Genomic DNA, 21,002 nt, shown 5'->3' with positions numbered 1-21,002 from the left:
AAAAAAAAAAAAAAAAAAGATTGGTACGAACCAAAATAGATATTCTCCTTAATATATATATAATTCATATTATACAGAGAATATATATAGAGTAGCCAATTTTTTTGTGGCTACACTTACATAGTTTTCAAAGGAAAAAAAAAAATCTGTTTGTTAAAGCCAAGCACGTGCGCAATTAAAAGAATTGGTAAACAACACGGGACAAAAGCTAAGACCATCACCACCGGTTGAACTCATAAACGTTACTCAAAAAAAAAAAAAAAAAATTTAATTGAAACAAATATAAACCAATGATAAGTGGCCATGTGTATTAATAGTGTGAGAATCGTTTCTTCTTCTGGCAATCTGAGAAACGATTTCTCTTTTCTCTCTTATCTTTTTAATATTTTTAATTTTTTATCTACTAAATTTTTGGTAAAGTAACGGAAGAGTAACAATGGGTGGAGATGCCCTAATCTAACGGCTGGATAACTTTATATATGAGAAAATCACAAAGCTTAAACACACTTTTAACCCAATAATTTCTCAAGAACACCGCAAAAACCCTTAATTTATTTTCGATTTCAACATATCCCTAAGCTGTTCTTGCTCGTAGGTTCTCAATCCCATCTTCACAGTCGCTTGTTGGATCATGAGATCGTTCATCACAGAAATGCTCGCGTGGTTCACTTCTAACTCCAAATCCATCAAAGCATTCATCAACCTTGCTCCAGGATGATTTCTCTTACCCGATTCCACTCTTATCATCACATCACTTCCCATAGCCTTCACTTCGATCTTCAAGTCCGATACATTTTCCTTGTCGTCGTTACAAACGCTAGAAGTCGCGTTTTGTCGTCCCGTTATCTTCTTAAGTTCGTTGAGCTGATTCTGAACCGCGTTTTTCTCCGATTCCGCGTTTTCGGCAGTTGATTTCAGCTCGTTTATGTAACGAACCGCGTCTTCGAGCAATGACGTTTTGTCCATCTTTGATACATTTGGTACAACCGCTCGTAACGCGTAGAATCTATGGTTTAGCTTCTCGCGTCTCATCCTCTCCGCTTCCACGTGGTTCAACGGCTTCTCTCTACCATGCATCGGTTTTCTCCCGCGCTTTTTCCCCGGTTTCTTTTCCGGTATCACCGTCTCATCCATCCAATCATCTGAGCTCCGTTTACGCTCTTCGCCGGAGAAATGAATCTGAATCGGTTGAGAAACCGGATTCGGATTCGTGTTCGAGTACTTGTGAACACTTGAGGGAAACTGAACTGAAGTCGGGGCTCCGGAACAATCTTTGGATCCTTCGAAACTAAATAGGAACCGGATCTTATTAAAAAGATCCGAGTTTTGACGGATGTGCTCCGTGGATCCAAGCTCCAACACTCCATTATGCGAAGGAATACATACGATGGTTTGTAACCCTAATCCCCCTCCTTGTTTAGCCCGATCACATCCCGACCCGTAAATCTGATCCGAACCGGTAACCCAAACCGGGTTATACGTAGTAAACGCCTTACCCGGTAACCCGGATCCGTTACCAAAAGTCCACGTCATTGAAACCAAGAAAAACCACTCCGTATCCGTCACTTCAACAACGTCGTCAATATCATCTTTGGCGTCTTCTTCTTCAACCACCGGAAAAGGTTCACCGGAGATCATTGAGTTAAGCTCCCGGAGAACCTTACTCCGACGCTCTTTCTCCTCCGGAGACGACAGAATCGTCTTCTTGATCGTCCTCCTCAACCTTCGTCCAGTTTTTTCCTCGTCGTCTCCATTGTAAACTCCGTCACCCCATTTGAGAACTGATTCGCCGGAAAGGTCGAAGTAGGAGGGTTTCCAGAAAATAGCGTAAGTCCAGGGTTCGTGAGTACCACTCAACACAGCATGTAAACGCTTCTGGAGAGTGGTCTCGAGGCTAAGATAATGATTCGCCGGAGGTAAAGGTGGCCACAAGTCGGAGGTTAAGAGAGCTTCGATCATGGATAAGTTATCATCGGTATTCATCGTCGCCGGAATAGAAGAAGTGGTTCGGACTCAAGTCGTTTATTTATATCTAAACAAAAACAAAAGCAAGAAGAGAGAGAGAGAGTGAACTCTTTTGTTTTGTTTCACACGTACGGGTGCATGAAAAAAATACATATTCACTATTATGTTTTTTCTTTTTCTGGATTTTCTTTCCATATAAGTTTTAATGACCCCATGTGCGATTGCTGATGTTTCACCAGGTGAAAGGACCACATTTTCTAAGTTTTTTTTTTACTTAAATAATTAAAACAACCATGAATGTATAAAATGATAACTCAGAACATGGTAATAAGGTTTTTCGTTTTTAATTGAACAAAATGGAGTAAAGTTTAGATAGAAATAAATTACTTGAGTCAGAGTATATATTTTATTTAACTGCCGTGTGTAACAATTAATTTTTTCTATACGCCCTAAACTGTAATGGAAAACCTAAATCCCCTATATATTAATAGAGGAACATTTTGGCAAAAAAACTGAGGTGTCAGCATTACAGAGCTCAGGACACTCTTTCCTTTATTTGTCATTAGTGTTAAAAAAAATATTTCCTTTTTTTTACCATTGTGTTTTTCCAAAAATACAATTAACACCCAAAATTAAATTTTTATATTATTTTTCTAACTTAATTATATCCTTTAATTATATTTTCATAAAATCTTTAAAATGAATTTTAAGAACTCTTTGTTCATATGATATAATAATATAAGATTGATATTATAATAACTCTCACGAGTTAAATTTTAATTATTATACCAATTTTTTTTATAGATATATACTACACAATCGAATTTTAAATATTTCAATTACCCAAAAATATAATAAATTTCTGTAAATAAAAATTACAGTAAAATATTAAATAATTAGTTTATACCGCACTATGTGCGGGTTGTTACCTAGTAACACATTATTTGAAAACTAAACGAGATGGCAATAGTAAAGCAAGAGAATGCAAAATCTTAATCGAAGCTAAGATACAAACCGAGTAATGATTTATTGATGACGTATGTTAATAAACATCCATTGTAAATCAACTAAAATACAAACCAATAAAGGTTCCTTGGGTTTAACTTTTGGTAATTTTAGACAATTTTCTTTTTTTCCTTTATTTAAGAAAGAGTTAATTTGCTCTGCAATTTTTTTTGGTGACATGTTATGTTATTATCTTTTTTATATTAGAGTCTAAATTATTAAATCAAAATTAATATTTATCATTTACGTACACATCTGCATAAAATTATACTATCACTAGATAAGGACCCGCCTGATGTACGGGTTTAAATTTTTGTTAATAAAATAAATTTAATGAAAATATATTAAAATTTATTTTATATTATTTTTAAATTTTATTTTTGTTATAATACCCTGATTAATATCACAAATCTTTTATATATATATTGCTATTAAATGTGTATTTTTTACATCTAGGTATATTGTATGTTACAAATATATTATTTACCGTCACATAGAAAATATCTATATGAACAAATTAAACCAACTATCATACGTATCCTTATTTTCATTTTTGCATAGTTTATTTAATCACTAAAATTGTTGTCTCAAAAAATATTTCAAATAAAAAATAAATTACAACACAATAGTGTATGACCAACCATGCAGAGAAGTTCTGTCCTCCTCCCTTATGGAGAGAACCTTGCGACAAACTTCTTCCACTATGGAGAGAATCTTGGCTCTGCCTTCCTCCATTGGGGAGATAACCTTGCGTCCAACCTCTCCCACCTTCCTCCCTTGGGAAGATAACCTTGCAATTCTGAATACTTTAGCTAACTCGTTGTATTCGTCAAGCATTTTAATTAATCCGGTGAGAATACTTTCATTCAACACATTATTTTTTCTTTTGGCAAGTGCATTAAGACGATTTTGTAGTTCATGAATGGTATCATATACGTATAGCTGCGCAAAACGTGGTAGATCTCCTTTGACTGGTAGTATAGATCCAATTTTGTGGTAATTCTAACCATGCATACGAAAAGTGAAAGGACCATTTCCTAAATTGATATCGTAATCAATTTTTTCACGCATTGATGTAAAAGCAAGAATTGAATTATATACTCGTATTTTATTCCGAAACGATGTTGACCGTGACAATAAGTCATCTAAGTAAGTTGGAGGTTGTCGAGATGGTTGCAGCACAACTCGTCCTTGTTGACAACAAATCAAAATTTTCAACTCTTTTCCACTTTGTTTAAGACTTTCAGATTTTCACACCAAAGCCTCACAATAATTACATGTCACTAAGTCATTATCTTATCCTTTATTGTTTCCTGAATAAACAATAATACACTTTTGTAAAATAATATTATTTTATGCAATTTTATTTAATTGTATAATTATTATAGTAAAGGATATTGAATTTCATAATATAAAATATAACTATTACCACGCTTGTTTGACATTTTATTCCGGAGACATCTTCATTTTTGGTTTAGAGCATGATTATCTTGATTGTTATCAATACATCCTCTAGTAGATGGATTGACATCAAAAATATCTTCAGTTATCTTTTTTTTTTCTGTAAGATTCCCTTCTAAGATATATGTGGTTAAATTTGATGGGTTTGAATGTTTGCTAGTTATAACTTATTTTGGACAATTTTTTTTAAAGTTAATTTTGTTACGATTTTCTTAGGTGCATAGTTGTAAGTTGGGGTCCCTATATTTTGTAAAATAATATTAGTCAATGATGGAAAAATATGTATGCGAAGCTACATATGAGTTCTATACTTACGCATTGATTTAGTTTGTTGATTCATGCCTCCAGTGTAGCTCTAAGCCACATATGAGTTTCATCTCTAAGCGCCTTCTCCATCATAACAATCTGATCATTATTCATAATAGTTTTATGTCTCTTGTTGGCTGACTTTTCATTCTTTCCACAGTTTCAGTTTTCATCTCTAGTGTTCATGTTTGAAAATTCTAATTGAGTTCGATATATTGGAATGACCTCTTCCCCTCTCTATATATATGGCAAAGATATGAGAGACTACATATCTTTATATTTAAATTCTTTTTCTTTTAAGATTAGGCCAATAATTCAATATAACATAGGATTGTTTTCTACAAAATATAATTATTGTAGAAGGATTTTCTTTAGGAATTACATGTATCTTTATCGTTAGATTATTTTTATAATTTATTTTATGATTAGTAATTTTTTTTATTTCTTATTTTTTTTTTTAAAAAAAATTTAATTAGAAATTTGTGTAAAATTGACTCTTGTCGTGATTTTATGAGCTAGTAATTTTTAAAACTTATACGTGTCACGATCTGGTGAGTTAATAACTTTTGAAACCATACTTTATATAATAAAATGTTATAAAAAAATTTAAATGGTAAAATGACCTTAGTGCAATGACTAATAGTAAGTACAATTGTAGAACACACCATCACACCAGGAATCGAGTCATGTTCCTTACAAAGTGGATGAAACTGAAGGGTCTGATTCGACGCCCCCGACCTTCAACTCCGAATTATGCTATGTCTTTCCTTTCGGGGAGCTTCCGCCGGCTCTGGGTATTCCCAAAGATGCTTGACCAGTCGAAGGGGAGGGGCTTCTTTCCACAACCTGCTCGGAAGAGAAGGAAAAAGGACAGAAGAAAGAGACATAGGAGTACGCGAAAGTAAAGAAGGAGGCTTACAAATATAAGGATTTGGCTAATGGGCTGGCTTGTTGTGATCTAATGTTTGACAAAAAAAAAAATTAATATGTTACATGAGAAAAATCATCTTTTCATAAAAATTAGAAAAGGACAAAAGTTATTGTTATAAATTCTCTTTCAATTATTTTCATACCACAAATTTTGCAGATTACATACATAAATTGTGAACTTTAAATAACTGCAACACCAAAATATCAGAAACTACAGTGGTTTTTTTGTTTTTCCTGAATTTTTGTATTTTTAGTTGGCTTATGTGGAAGGGAGAGTTTGTAAAAAGATAAGGAGACCAAGAAAACGTAAGGAGGAGCAACTGAGCAGTTACCACCACATCCTCTTTTCCATTCATGTCTTTTTCTTCATTGTATACACGTATTTAATTGTGTTAACACAGACACAGTTTGTTCTTGAATGGATCGAAATTTTAATGTTTTAGCAAAAGTTATTTATTAAGTACTAAAAAAGTTAGTTTCCATAGTTAGTTTATCACGATCTTCTGGTTGGCAAAACAATTTTTGGTAACTTGCAAGATGTAAGAAACTTTCACAAATTTTGTTAAAATAGTCAAGGGTTTATTGGGACTGTTTTCAGTAATTAGTAAACAAATGTTTACGTTTTCTGTAAATTACATGTTTATCCTTTAACAAAAATTACAAAATTGTTTGCCTAGAATGCTTTTTAAACGTTTGGGGGAAAGTAGATGCATGCGATGATTGAACGATTGTTTAGGGTATTCCAACCAATCCAGAAAGTACGTCGTAATAATTCTAAGAAAGAAAGCTCCTACAACCACTTTAGGTAGGGAGGTTTAATTTGAATGCAACAACATAATACACGATGTCAGATATAATCGCTCGTCTTCAACCACACCACACACCACACAGCTCGTCTCTTTTAATTAAGAATATATATTTTTTTAATGTAATGTTAAATTATATTCAAAAATAAAATAACGTTTTTACAACTAGTGCATCATAAAATAGAATAAGTTTGAGAGAAATTGAAAATTAAACTGAGAACAAATAACTAAGAACATATTATTGACTACAGTATTTTATAAATAAATAAAAAGGTAGTTCTAATAAAACATTCCAAACATGAACTTTCTATGTTTATCAAAAACAGTTAACAGAAGGATATTCACCAATATTTTTTTTAATATATTTTGCTATTTTGTCCCAGTTTCTAATAATACTTATTTTCTAATTATTTGTCTTTTATCAATAACTATAAATGCATAATTTTTTGTACAAAACACTCTCAAATGATTATGAACTGATTTATTAATATATTTTCCATAACATGTATATTTTGTTTTATGAAAATCAACACTCGTGAATATGTCTTTTATAAATTGTAGCGCGAAGGTATATACTAAGGAATATAGATATTCAGATTGTTATTCCAATTTTTTTTTATCTTGTCATTTTCTTACATTAACTTTACAAAAAAAAGTTACCAATTAAATACAGTAACGATGTCGTTTTCTAATTATTTGAGATATTTATATCTTTGGTACCTTCTTTTCTACTGCGTCAACTTACAACCACTTGTCTAGCTAGGTAAAGGCAATTGCAATAAACCATTCATAGGTGGGCCAGTGGTATGATGGATTTTGGGTTGATGGTGAGATTCCCAATACTTCCGAATTCGAATCCCCACGGCTGCAAACACCTTAAATGGTCACCGCAGAAAAATTTAACATTGGGCTATGCGGCTTTTAGGAACCACTCTTGCCGCCTTCGGGACGCACGCCAAGCTTTTGGGCTAGTGAGCTAGTCAGAGCCCACTGGACTTTGGATACCTAGATTATAAAAAAAAAAAAAAAAAATTGCAATAGATATATTAACTTTACTTCCGACAACCATACAAATAACATGTACTATCATTTATGCAATTTTTGGTCGACGGCCTTTTTATAGAAACAACCTATGTTAATCAAAATTAGTGAGACAGAAATAGAAGTCGGAGGTCTAGAGATAGCTCGACTTACAAATAATGATAGAAAAAAAAAATTATATGGTCCAATTACTTGTTGTTTAAAATTATATGATTCGCACATAAGTATGTTATGTTATTTTTAATAAATCATACTTCTTCCATTTCAAATTACTTGTTGTTTAAAATTTTCTCACATAAATTAAGAAATTAATTAAATTTTTTGTTTTACATTTTTTTTAATATAGTCTTTTTTTTTTTTTTTGGTCAAGACTCAAGATATTAAAACAATTGGGTCACATATCTGAATTGAAAATCTAAACGATAAGTTTTTTTTTTTTTGTCAACAAACGACAATTCTTATGAAAAAAAAAACTAATGTCCTAAAACAACAATAATTCACTCGACACCTCAAACCATTTGGAAATACATTAGTAATAAGGGCTCGTTCACAGAAAAAAATTAGTAATGTTAAGCCGAGGTAGCATGTCTATCGTTCGTATCTCACATGGTTCTCGATTAAAGAATCCTATCAAAAACGTTTTTGGACATATGGCAGTTGGCACATTATTTATGGTTAAGTTTTTTATGATTTAATCTTTAAACGAATAACAAAATTGTATAATAATTATTAGAACAATATATACAGCGATATAAATGTTCTAAAAGATCTTATTGAAAATGAATTGATTACATTATATAGTAAGTAAATTAGTATGAACAAATTAATAATAATATGAACTCTTTCCAGTATGTGGAGCAACTAACAAGTGATTAAATAATTGCTGTCTTCCATGAAAATTTTATTCTCTGTCTTTTTCTCTCTAGGTGGGAGACTGGAGAGTTAAAATGGTCAGTGGATCAATGCAAAGAAAAAGGTCCCCGCCTGTATACAAAGCAAACTTTATCTGATTACGTTTAAAGACACTATATTGGCACCTCTTATAATCGTAGATTGAATGATTCATTAAGAGAAATAATTTACAACATATATAGACTTTACACTAGGGTTTAGCTTATGACTAATTACAATTATACAACTCCTTATAAATACACTAAACAAAAAGCAAAAAATATACTCGTTACGGCCACCATTGTTTTGCCACGTCGCTGCCGCTGTTGCAACCACAAGTAAAAGGACCGGTTTAAAGTGTTTACGGGAGACACGTCAACTCCGCTCTTGACTCATATGGATCCCAAGATGTCGTCATAAGCTAGATAATGATAGTATTGGATTGGATGGTTAACATTAGTTGTGGGACGTGGAAGTATTTGATTGGACGTGATAGTATTTGTTGTGAGAATGTTTGGCCCCATATAAAATTGAATGATAATCTTAAATAGTTAACATGTTTGTTATATATACAACTGTTTCAACAACAGGAGTATAGTTAATAATTATGACGATTTAGATTCGGATATAAATAAATATTTAAAAATTAAATGACGATTTTAGATTAAGATATGTAAAAAGACGATTTTAGATTAAGATATGTAAAAAATACTTCTTATTCACATGAGGGAAAATGAACAATGATTGATAAAGACTTTTTGGTAAAGTCTAGAGGTCGACTGTTCGAGAGACGGCGTTTGGGAGGAAACCATATAAAATGCTCTAGTCCTTGGTCTGAGAGGATGTACGGACCTAGGCCGAAACTTCTTAGTAATTCAAAAAAAAGAAAAGAACAATGATTTTACTTAAGTTTCGAAAAATTATGAAAACTTCGGAAACCTAATAATTATTCCAAAAACTGTGTTACATTATCAAACATATATTTATTTAGATTACGGAAAACATATCCACTTATGGTAGGAAAATGTTTTTGCTTTGGTCGAATGGTAGGAAAATGTTTGGAAACAAAATAAGTTACAAAAACGAAAATAATTTCCCAAGTTTTTGAAAATATGTGGAAAAACTTTAAAAAACGTTTAGAACTTTTTAGCAACTTTCACATGTTGTTATTATAAAAAAAAAACTTTCACATGTTGTCGATAGATTTTATGGTTTGCACCACTATGAATTCATGATGACCTATCATATTAAAAATATATAATCACACATAAATTAAGGATATTAAATATATATAAATAATATTGGCGTAAGAATTAGGTACGTAATGAACTTTTGGATATACATATTTGCGTAAAGAAATTCATCAAAAGATGTTACTTAGCTAATTGTCCTTTTTTAAGTGGGGTTCCTGTAAATATTGCTAAAGGGAGTCAATAAAAGTTGAAGGCCCCCCCATACAATGACATGAGCTACGCAACTTTAACATTATTTCTCTATGATGGAATCCTTTTGTTTTTAGGTCGACGAGTTCTTTTATGCCACCATGCATATAAACAAAAAAAACTTTTTCTTTTTAATTATACTAAATAAAAGTAGGAGCTATAAGTTTCTAAGGCTGTCCACCTAGGATTTTAAACATACAATAAGGATTCGACATGTCACTAATTAACATTTTCTAAATTTCCAGAATTTTATATATTAATAATTATTTTAAACAACCTATCAGGGTTTGACATGTCATTCATTAACATTTTCTAAATTTCCAGAATTTTTTAGAAAAAGGAAAATTTTAAATTTATGGAAATAAAAAAAAAACTATGTACAATATCCCACAGGCTAGAAAAATTTTAGACAATGGTTCAAACCAGTATAAATAAGATTAATATGCTTCCAACAACGAATGAGCAGGAAAGCTTGATTTATCAGGCGTCCAAGTTTAAAAGTTTTATTCGGTTTGATCCGGTTTTTTATTTGATCAAACTAAAACTTTAAAAAGTTTCAAAAAAATATTATAAGATTTAAATTTTTTAAAATTTTAAATATTATAAATATTGAAAATTATAAAAGCTCTTATCTTTGAAAAAGTTTTTAAATATTATAATTTTAAAAATTTAATAGTTTAAAATATTATAAATATTGAAACTATTTAAAAGGTTCAAATATTATATTCGAACCTTTTAAAAGTTTAAAATATTATAAATATTGAAACTTATAAAAGTTTTAGCTTTAAAAAGGTTTCAAAATATTATAATTTTTAAATTTTAAAAATTTCTTAACATTTAAAAGGTTTTTAAAACCTAAGCTTTAAAACAACCAATAGGGATTCAACATGTTACTATTAACATTTTAGAAATTTGCAGAATTTTATATATTAAAGGAAATCATTGCTTCATCTAGTATTTTAATATATTATTTTAAACAACCTATCAGGATTTGACATGTCATTCATTAAAATTTTCTAAATTTCCAGAATTTTTTAGAAAAAGGAAAATTTTAAATTTATGGAAATAAAAAAACTATGTATAATATCTCACATTAGATAGAAAATTTTTAGACAATGGTTCAAACCAGTATAAATAAGATTAATATGCTTCCAACAACGAATGAGCAGAAAAGCTTGATTTATCAGGCATCCAAGTTAAAAAGTTTTATTCGGTTTGATCCTGTTTTTTATTTGATCAAACTAAAACTTTAAAAAGTTTCAAAAAAATATTATAAAATTTAAATTTTTAAAAATTTTAAATATTATAAATATTGAAATAGCTTTTAAAAAGTTTTAAAATATTATAAATGTTGAAACTTTTAAAAGTTTTAGCTTTAAAAAGGTTTCAAAATATTTTTATTTGCTTGATTTATGCTTATTTATCAGGTTTCCAAATTTAAAAGTTATTTGATTTATTTTACCAAATTAATTTTTCTTAAAGGTTTAAATATTTTTTATACAATGTTTAGAAATATTATAAATACCTCCATAAAAATGTTAAAATATTATAACTATTTAAACTCTATAAAAAGTAAAAGTGTCATTAATATTTAACTCTAAAAAAAATGTTACAGATAATTAAACTACATCTGAAGTTTGAAATATTTTCAATATTTAATCTCTTTTAAAAATTTAAAAGTTTAAGAATTACTAAATATTATATATCAAATTTTTTAATATCTTGAAAATATCTTACTTATCTCCGTTTGTGCTTTATATCTCTTATGAACTGTAAAACATGTTTTTATGTATGACTTTATAGATGATTTGATACTTTTGCAGTAAAAAATTTATTTTTAAGTCTAAGAAAGAAAGATTGACGTTGCAAGACCTTGATTTGATGTTATTTGAGTTTAAAGAAGAAGGATCGACGAAAAGCATAAATATTGTTTTTACTATATATGAGTTCATATTACTTTCTCTGCAAGTAAGGATTTTGGTTTGAGAAATATATGGATGAAAATATCAATAATTGGGTGCATGTGTTGACTATGCTGGTTTTGATGAATTGCACAATTTTTACGAGACAAAATGATTTTGGTCTTGGAGTTTGATGGGTTAACAAGTTTTGTGGTAGTCTAAAAAAAAAGGTTTTTTCAGTGAAAGAATGTGAAAAAGTTGACGAGGAAGCACAAGAAGAAGAATATAACAAAGAACTGGACGGTAAAAGTAACGATGACAATTACCATAAAATTTGACAATGAAAATGACAAGAAAGAATATGAAGAATAAGAAAACATTAAATAAAAAACACGAAAACATAGGTGATAGTGATCAATTAAATATGAAAAAGGAGATAAATTCATGATTATAAAATTGTTTCGTTTTTCTGGTGACCAAAGAAATGGTTTAAGATATGTGAGGTCACCAGTTTGATCCGCCTCGCATGGACATCGAGTTAGATTCATGATTTTTTTATCAGATTTGATTTTAAAACACAACTGATTTTTATATTTTTAAAATTTGTGTATATGAAATTTAATATTTCCCTTAATAGTAATTTAAAGTTTTGTGTAAAATAATATTTCATTACCATCATCAATCATATATAATTTTTATAAAAATAAATCAAATAAACCAACGCGTAGCGTAGGTTCAAAACCTAGTATATATAATATATTATTTAATTAGTTTCCCCAAAGCCCTTAGGCCATCTGCAATCCAACATCTTTTACAATGATTTTGGGTATAAAAAAATAGAAAAAACTCAACTAATCTTTGGCACAACTGATTTTAAAGTAATTATAGTTACTTTAATTAATTTCCTCAAAGCTCTAAGGCTATCTTTATAGGGGGAACACCAAGGCTGTTCTAAGCCGAATTAAATTAGAAAAATATTGAATAGTATGTTTAGAACTTTTTTTTTGGTGTTCAATTAGAACAGATTTTCGCAGAGTTCTAACTCGACGTGGCAGTCCGTTATTGGTTATTTTTTTTTTGCAAAGGAGAATATATGGAATAAATTTGGACATAAACTATGTATTAATTAAAAAAAATATTTGTGTGTTTTAATTAATTAAGTAATATATTTGTTTGGTTTTTTTTTAAATGTTTTTTTGTTTCATAAAAATTTGGTATTGTATTTTGAATTTTAATAAAACTTTTTTAAGTTTGCAATTTAAATGTTATTTTTTAAAGTTTTTATACTTGTAATATGTTTAAGATTATTATATTATTAAATCTTATGATCTTAAACATGTTCTTCCAATAACAAACTTCTTAACAAAATATCTAAACTAATGATCTTACATTATTTTTATAATATTTTCACTCTAAGAACACCCAAAAGTGTTCACCCAATAAAAATGCCCTAAGGGCATCTGCAATGGCACAACTGATCTTAAAGTAATTATAATAATATAATGAGGTAATAATATTATAATGAGGTAAGAGAGAAAAAGAGAGAAAAATATATATATAAGTCAAGATCAATGCTCAAGACTAGATCTTGCTCAAGACCGTTCCTCCACTTGTTCCTCTACTGTTTGAGTTTTTTCTATTTTTTATACTCAGGATCAGTGTAAAAGATGCTGCGTTGCAGATGGCCTTAACAGTTCGCCGGAAAATGAAAGAAAAACTCTTCTCTCTTGCTAGGCATTTTGATCAATGAGAATCTTAGAAAACTAGTTTATAACCGAAATGAATCAAAAGATTTACTCGCCTTTTTCATATATCAAAATGTTTCTATATTTGGCATTAGCAGCAACAAGTTATATGATCAACCATGTTAGGCCTTTTTTTTTTTTTTTGTAAAATGTAATGTTTTAGCTGTCTTGATTTAATATATATTTAAGATTTCTTTAGCATTTTCAACCTATATTTCAATGATTATTGCACCTTTGTATAATTGTATGTATGTAGTCAGCTATTTTTAGATGAAGAATCTCACTTTGTAGATCTAGATCTCCTTCCTTCTATTTCTCTAGGTTTTGGATCTGTCTCACCGTCTCTGAGGCTTCTCATCGGAGCATCATAAAGAGGGTCGCACGGTATCTCCATTCGGTTTTAATTTGTGGTAAAGGAGAATCTTGTATTCTTATCCGTTTGTGTGATTTTTTTTGTCTCAGATCTGTTTTAATTTATCAAAGGTTTAGGTTTTATTTGTCTATTTTTGAAGTTCAAGATCTCGATCCGGAAAGTAATAGACTAGATGAAATGTATTTTGCATGTCTGGGTTTTTTCCCCTTTGTTTCGCCTCTTTTGATCTTAGCCTCCGAGAGTGGGTTTGTACTCGCCGGCTTAGTTCTCTGGATGGATTGATATCCTTGCCAGCTCTTGTAATCCTTCTTGTTGTAGATCATCGATGAAATCAGATTGACGAAAAAAAAAAAAGTCAGCTATTTTTAGATTTCGAAAACCAAGGGTATTAGACTTCGGATGATGGTGATGATGTGTTCAGAACTATTTCGAAGGTTCTATGTCTGTTTTGATGTGTTCCGCAAGTTATGGCCAATGTGGTGTCGACCCATATTTGGTATTGATGGGTGTTTTCTCAAGTCTACATTTAAAGGGCAATTGTTGGCTGCTGTTGGAAGGGACGCCAATAATGGCTTGTACCCCATAGCTTGGGCTGTTGTAGATGTTGAGGATGAGGAGAACTGGACATGGTTCTTAAGTCATTTGAAAGATGATTTTCATCTGCAAGAGGGTCAAGGATTCACAGTCATTTCTGATAGACAAAAGGTATGTTATTGTTCTCATTTTATTTCCCTTTGATATTTGAATCTGATCTAATTTGTTACTTTTCATTTATAGGGCTTGTTAAATGCAGTAAACAGGGTGTTGCCTTATGTTGAACATAGGATGTGTGCTAGGCATATCTATGGTAACTTGAAGGGTGATTTCCCTAATCAAAATGAAGTGAAGACTCTGTTTTGGCGTCTGGCAGAAAGCTATACGGTGGCTGAATATGAAGCAAACTTGCAAAATGCAAGAAACTATGATATCCGATTATATGATGCCATTATGCAGAGAAATCCCAGGAATTGCAGTTTAGCTTTCTGTTCACCTACAGCCAAATGTGTTGATGTTCACAACAACATATCAGAGTCGTTCAACAATGCCATCGATCCAGCAAGGTACGTACCAATGGTTGAGATGTTGGAGACTATTAGGAGAAGAACCATGGTGCGTATTGATTTGAGGAAGACTGCGGCCAGTCAGTATACAGGTCGAATCACTGAGAGGGCAAAAGAGATCTTAGAAGAAGAAGCTAAGTACATTAAGTATTGCTCATTTGTCCCAGGTGCAGACGGTAGATATGATGTTCGTGAGTCTGGTATAAATCACAGTGTGAATCTTAGGCTGAGGACATGTGTTTGTAGAAGATGGGATATGAGTGGAATTCCTTGTCGCCATGCTCTACGTGTGATCACCGAGAAGAAGCTTAATCGTGAAGATTACATTAGCGACTGGTATTTGAACTCGAGGCAGTTATGTATTTATAGTGATTCGATTGCACCAGTTAATGGTATGTTGTTCTGGCATAGAACTGGTTCTGTTGTGGTGCCACCTGCTGCTTTAGTTGAACAGATTGAAAACAGGAAAGGTAAGAAACCAAAGCTGAAGAGGAAGAAAGCAAGGCATGAGTCTCCTACAAAAAAGAAGAAGAAGCTTAGTAGAGAGAATAGGATCATGCATTGTAGTCTATGTGATTACCCTGGACACAACAAATTAAGGTGTCCTAATGCTGGAGTGGAGAGATACAAACCACCAAGGAAACCAAGGAAGAAGAAGCAGTCATCAAATGCAACTCAAGGAGCTGAAGGAAGTCAAGTAAGTCAAGAAGCTCAAGGAAGTCAAGTAAGTCAAGAAGCTCAAGGAAGTCAAGCAACACAAGACTAACTAACAATTTGTTGCTTGTTAGGTCTGTTTTTCTTTTTGTATGCTATGGAGGTTTCTTAAAACAATATGATATGTATTTGGTTTTCTTAAGACTTGGTTTAAGACAAGATTATTAACATGTTTTCATCATTTTGAATGTCTTATGAGTTTTTTTTTTAAAAAAGCAATATGATCATTTATTCAATACAACATCATACATCATACACCATACATTCACTAAAACCAAATTCAAAAGATAAACCTAAAGAAGAAAATCATCACCAAAGCAAACACTACAATGTTCTTCAAGCTACGAAGCTGCATTTTCAACTCTCCAACCTCCTTCTCAACCACAGCCTCACATACACGAGTATCCATTGTCAAAATGCCAATTTCTGATTCACAAACATTGAAGTCTTTTTCCATTTTCATCGAAGCTCCTTCAAGCTTAGTAACTTTCTCTATCAAGTCTTCAATCTCTTGAACCATACACGTATCTGTCCACTTGAACACATGACTCCTATTGTCCTGTAACATGTATCTAAAGCTTATACACATAACCACAACCAAATGCGAAATTGACAAAACCACAACCATTGACAAATCCACAACCATATGCGAAGAAGACAAAACCACAACAATATCCAAAATTGAAACACACTTACATGTTCTCCAAATGGACAAGCATGAAACAGTCTTCCAGGGTTTCTAACTGTGTTTGATGTCTTCATCACTACACTTTCTCCACACCGACACTTCTTAGGAAACCCTCTGAATCGCTCACCCATTCTCAATCACTGTAATTCGGTATCAGAGAAGAAGAAAAAGAGTGTTTGGTAGGTTTATCGAACCCAATTACAGAGAAAAAGAAGAAGGAAATAAAACCCAAATAAACCACGATTCGGGATTTGAGAGAAGAACCCTAACATTTCATTTTTTCCCCCAATTCAAAACGACGACATTTCATTCAATTGAGGCTTAGATATCTTTAAGCTTTATAAAGATAAAATTGTGTGATATAACCGAATGAAGTTGTGGGATCAATTGGTTACGTCCTACGCTATTGAGATCTGAGATCGCGGGTTCGACCCACGAGAGTGTGAATTTCCAGAAATTTTTTCGATTTCGATTGTTACGTTAGGTTTATAAAGATTAATTTGTATCTTATTATCGAATAATGTTGTTAGATCAACTGGTTACCTCCTACCCAAATCACATGTGAGGTCATGAGTTCGAATCTCTGGAGTGTGGAATTTCCACAATTTTTTGCGAGAAAAACGAATCAAACGACGTCGTTTTGCATCTTCGTTGCCATGTCAAAAAACACGTGGAATCTGAGTCAGATTATCTAACGGTTGACTTAAATCCGTTAACGTGGACTGTGTAATTGGCTCGATTTTATGCGTACAGGTATGAAATGTAAAATGTCCTGTGGTACATATTTAAATTGGCACTTCTTGCTTGTACAGGTAGCAATTCGCACTTTCAAGGTGTGTACGGGTATGAAATGGCCCTTTTCCCCTGACAAAGGTCCAATGTACGGAAATCCCGAGCAATATCGCTGTTGATATGCTCAAATTTACCCTAGAGCTACTCTCTCAAATTAAGAGATCAATGTAGTATTTAGGGATCAAATCCACAAGAACTCTTGACTCACACAATAGATTTAGTAATCTTTTAATTATGCTAAACAAGAAAATATATTAAAATTAAATTGCAAGGTTAAACAGAAAATAAAATAATTGTAAAATTCAGAAAGATTAAACGCTAGGCCTAGGAAAATTCTCAAGATTCAATAATTAAGCACCGTTCTTGAACTCTAAACACAATTGTAAAATAAATCAGTTCTCACTGCAAATATTATCTAAGTTTTAAAACCCAAAAATCCAAATCTCTTTGAAAAATTCAAGTTAAAAACCAGCAATAAAATCAAGTTTAGATAAGTTCACAAAATCACTAATTCAAATATCTTTGCAAAAATAAATTTTGCTCACCAAAGGTTTTTTGTCAGAAAAATCAATTATATTCTCATATCAATTAATAATCCTAAGATCTAAATCCAGATGAATAATCAAAGATCTAGCATTGTGAAGAACAAGAAAGATAATGAATCCAAACAATCAATCAATCTAACAATCCATGAAAACCCTAATGAGAAACCCTAAAACTAACAAGCAGATCTACTAAGACATAATTAATGAAAAGCAAAACATCTTCTGAATAAATTGCATTAAGAAAAAGAATAAAGAAGAAGTAAAGGAGTTATGAATCTTCTCTGAAGAAGTCTTGATTCTTCTCTCCAAAATCTCTCAGGGTTCTCTCTCAAAGGTTGCAAGGAAAAATAAAGCTTAGGTCTAAACAATGACCTAGAAAACCTATTTATATTCCTAAAACACATCAAGAGACTAATGATGCAAATATGGAAAACTATGGGACAACTTTGTAAATTTTCAAAACTTGTGAGAAAACTTCTGATTCTTTTGTTGGATGATGCATCAATCAACACCATCACTTGCATCGACCGATGCATATCTCTGAACTTGTCTCCCAACTTCACAGCTTAGCCTCAATGCTTGAATGTGCTCCAAATCCTCCTATTTAGCTCCATTATACTCCCATCTATGCTAAATCCTATAAAAACTCAAAAGACTCTAAAAATACCAAAAATACTCTATAAATAAGACTTATATCATGGCTAAAAACACCTAAAAACCATGATATATCAACTCCCCCAGACTTAGCCTTTGCTTGCCCTCAAGCAAAACAACAGCTTCACCTGTGAAAGAGGTTTGAAAACACGGAAACTCCTTTTTATTTTAAAGTAATGTCATGATCATTCAAACCATAATCCATATGCGTAGCAGATAAATCCAAATCGAACCACCATGTACTTCTCCGTTGACATTCGTAGCATCCCAAATTCAAACCAAATTCCACAACATCCTCCATTAAGCCTTCATCGATGGGTCTCATCAATTTGAACAATGTCAAGAACCTTCTAGACTCATTCCCGTACAATACCATAGCAAGCAAGACAATATCTTTAACACTTGTGATACTCTTTCTCTCCCCAGACTTATTATATTTAATCTTCCTTTGAGCTTTGCTTTATTATTTTTTTTTCTTATTATTTTTTTTTCTTTTTATCAAAGTTGTAGGCGAATAATAGGGTCATAGGTAATTTACATATCCCTCTAAACTGATCAAAATCATCTCATCGTTTATTCTTTTTTTTTCTTTTTAAACAAAGCTCTCAGGAAAAATCTTTTAAACTTAAATAAGGGAGAGGAGTACCAATCTTTTTCTTTTCTGAAATCTTACTTGTCAGGTATGAACAAGAAGTCAAGCCCTATGAACATCAATCTCCTTGATGAGTTAAAAAGAAGCGCAGAAATTACCTCAGACTTTTGTGGATTATGTTGGAAATTTGGATGTCTCTGATTCACTGGTCAGCCTTTGGATTTTTCATTAGTCGGATTTTGGACTCAATCTGCAGCATTAATCAACCAAGGCAGTACTCTAAAACGAAAAATCATAGTTCCCAACAAAAAATTTGACTCAATAAAACAATTCTTTTTTTCGATTGACTCTCAAAAACAAAAACGTAGTTAGTAACTGCCTCCCCCAGACTTAAACAACACTGTCCCCAGTATTATCAAGTAAGAGATTGGAGAATAAAAATAAACAAAAATGAATAAGTATTGAAATTGTGAACAAAAACGTGTTACCAATCCAGATGTTCTGTGTCGACCGATGCTGATGGTGTGTCGGTCGATGCACTTGCAGATGCAGAGAATTTGAACAGTACTCCTGAGTTAGCTGCAATTAATTTGTGTTTTTCTCATTCCTTGGATGTTAGCACTGCTAAGAATCACTCAAACACAAGATTAAACGCAACATGATAGATAGAAAATCATAATTCAATACAAATTCAAACTGACTCAAAGCAAGAATAAAAATGACTCAATTTAAGTGAAAAAGAAAAACCTATGAGTGGGTTGCCTCCCACTAAGCGCTTGTTTTTAGTCATTAGCTTGACTATATTAGAGCTCAGGCATCCGGTCGATCGGAACATGGCAATGAATGCCTTAGAGAGGAATGTCTCATCATCCAAGGTGGTGTATAAGCAGTTTTTGAATGAGATCTGCCAAGGACATGAGGAACAGGACCAGGGCGAGACTTGGGTATGGGTGGGTTTCTTTTATGTCCTGCAAAATCATCAACAGAAGAAACAAGCGCTCTACGATAATCTCATGGATTGGTTAACTGCAAAACAGTTTTTGTACTTTTGAAAGTCCTATTGATGATAGGAGAAGGTTTGGATGAAGAAGATGTGTACCTTGGCCTTACCTGCGGACTCTGGAGTGTAGATTGGTGAGATTTCAGCTTTACACCTTGTCAAGGACTTGCAGCTAAGGAATCAACTCGAGAATCTTCGGTTTTGGATAAGTCTGGACGTTCTCGTGGAGGTGTGTTGATCGATGCTACAGCTGCATCGATTGATGCTGAGCCTACAACTCGTGTTTCTTCAACGATTCTACAAATTTCCTCAGCAATCCGTGTTTTCATTACAAAAACATCATCTACCAGCGATTTGTCATGGATCAGAACCTCATCATGGTCTCTAATACTGATTAGATGATCTCCACTCCAATCTTCAAGTTTAACAGCTTGCTTGCTCACTTTCTCAACATGCTCCAACTCTTTGACATACCCAGCAGTAATATCTCCATGAAGCTCAATGATCAGATCATCATCAGAATCAATTTCCACAGAAAATGTCTGACCATCAATAGTGGGAGCCCTTCTCAGTTTGTCCATCTCAAAGTTCGTAACCAAAGCATCTACATTTAGAGCTATGTGTCCCTTCTTAACATCAATGATGGCACCAGCTGCAGCCAAGAATGAGCGTCCTAAGATGAGAGGATCACTAGGCTCTTTATCATATTCCAGCACCACAAAGTCAGTGGGAATCATGCAATCTCCAATCTTGATTAGAATATCCTCCAAGAAACCTTCAAGAATCCTTCAGGATCGATCAGCTAAGATAAGAGAGATCTTAGTTGGCTTGAAATCTGTCATCCCAAGTCTCACAGCAACAAAATGTGGCATTAAATTGATACTAGAGCCAAGATCGCAAAGAGAGTGACGAAACCGTTCTGTAGAGATAAAGCAATCAAGTACAAAGCTTCCAGGATCTAGTAATTTCTCTGCAACCCTACTCTGAATCATTGCACTCACTTTCTTAGAGACAACCACTTCCTGCTTCCTCTCCTTCTTCCTCTGTGGAG

General features: G+C 32.3%; 3 protein-coding genes across 3 annotated transcripts; 1 reads left to right on the top strand and 2 right to left on the bottom strand.

Annotated features, from left to right (window-relative positions):
* LOC104771945 (transcription factor bHLH28-like) lies at nucleotides 438–2,130 on the bottom strand. The gene has a single exon (XM_010496572.2). It carries the CDS (start codon nucleotides 1,981–1,983, stop codon nucleotides 547–549), a length of 1,437 nt encoding a protein of 478 aa, XP_010494874.1. The 5' UTR covers nucleotides 1,984–2,130; the 3' UTR covers nucleotides 438–546.
* LOC104772924 lies at nucleotides 14,300–15,732 on the top strand. The gene is made up of 2 exons (XM_010497479.2): nucleotides 14,300–14,571; nucleotides 14,644–15,732. The coding sequence occupies exons 1-2, from the start codon at nucleotides 14,341–14,343 to the stop codon at nucleotides 15,730–15,732; spliced, it is 1,320 nt and encodes a 439-aa protein (XP_010495781.2). The 5' UTR covers nucleotides 14,300–14,340.
* Nucleotides 15,819–16,590, bottom strand: LOC104772923 (uncharacterized protein At4g04775-like). Its single transcript, XM_019241979.1, has 3 exons — nucleotides 16,377–16,590; nucleotides 15,994–16,239; nucleotides 15,819–15,824 (listed from the first exon to the last, which is right to left on the bottom strand). Exons 1-3 carry the CDS (start codon nucleotides 16,497–16,499, stop codon nucleotides 15,819–15,821), a joined length of 375 nt encoding a protein of 124 aa, XP_019097524.1. The 5' UTR covers nucleotides 16,500–16,590.

Source organism: Camelina sativa, chromosome 20 (assembly GCF_000633955.1).
Source record: "Camelina sativa cultivar DH55 chromosome 20, Cs, whole genome shotgun sequence".
In the NCBI taxonomy this organism is placed as follows: domain Eukaryota; kingdom Viridiplantae; phylum Streptophyta; class Magnoliopsida; order Brassicales; family Brassicaceae; genus Camelina; species Camelina sativa.
The sequence above is the reverse complement of the archived record's forward strand: the minus strand, read 5'-3'. Positions and strand labels throughout refer to the sequence as shown.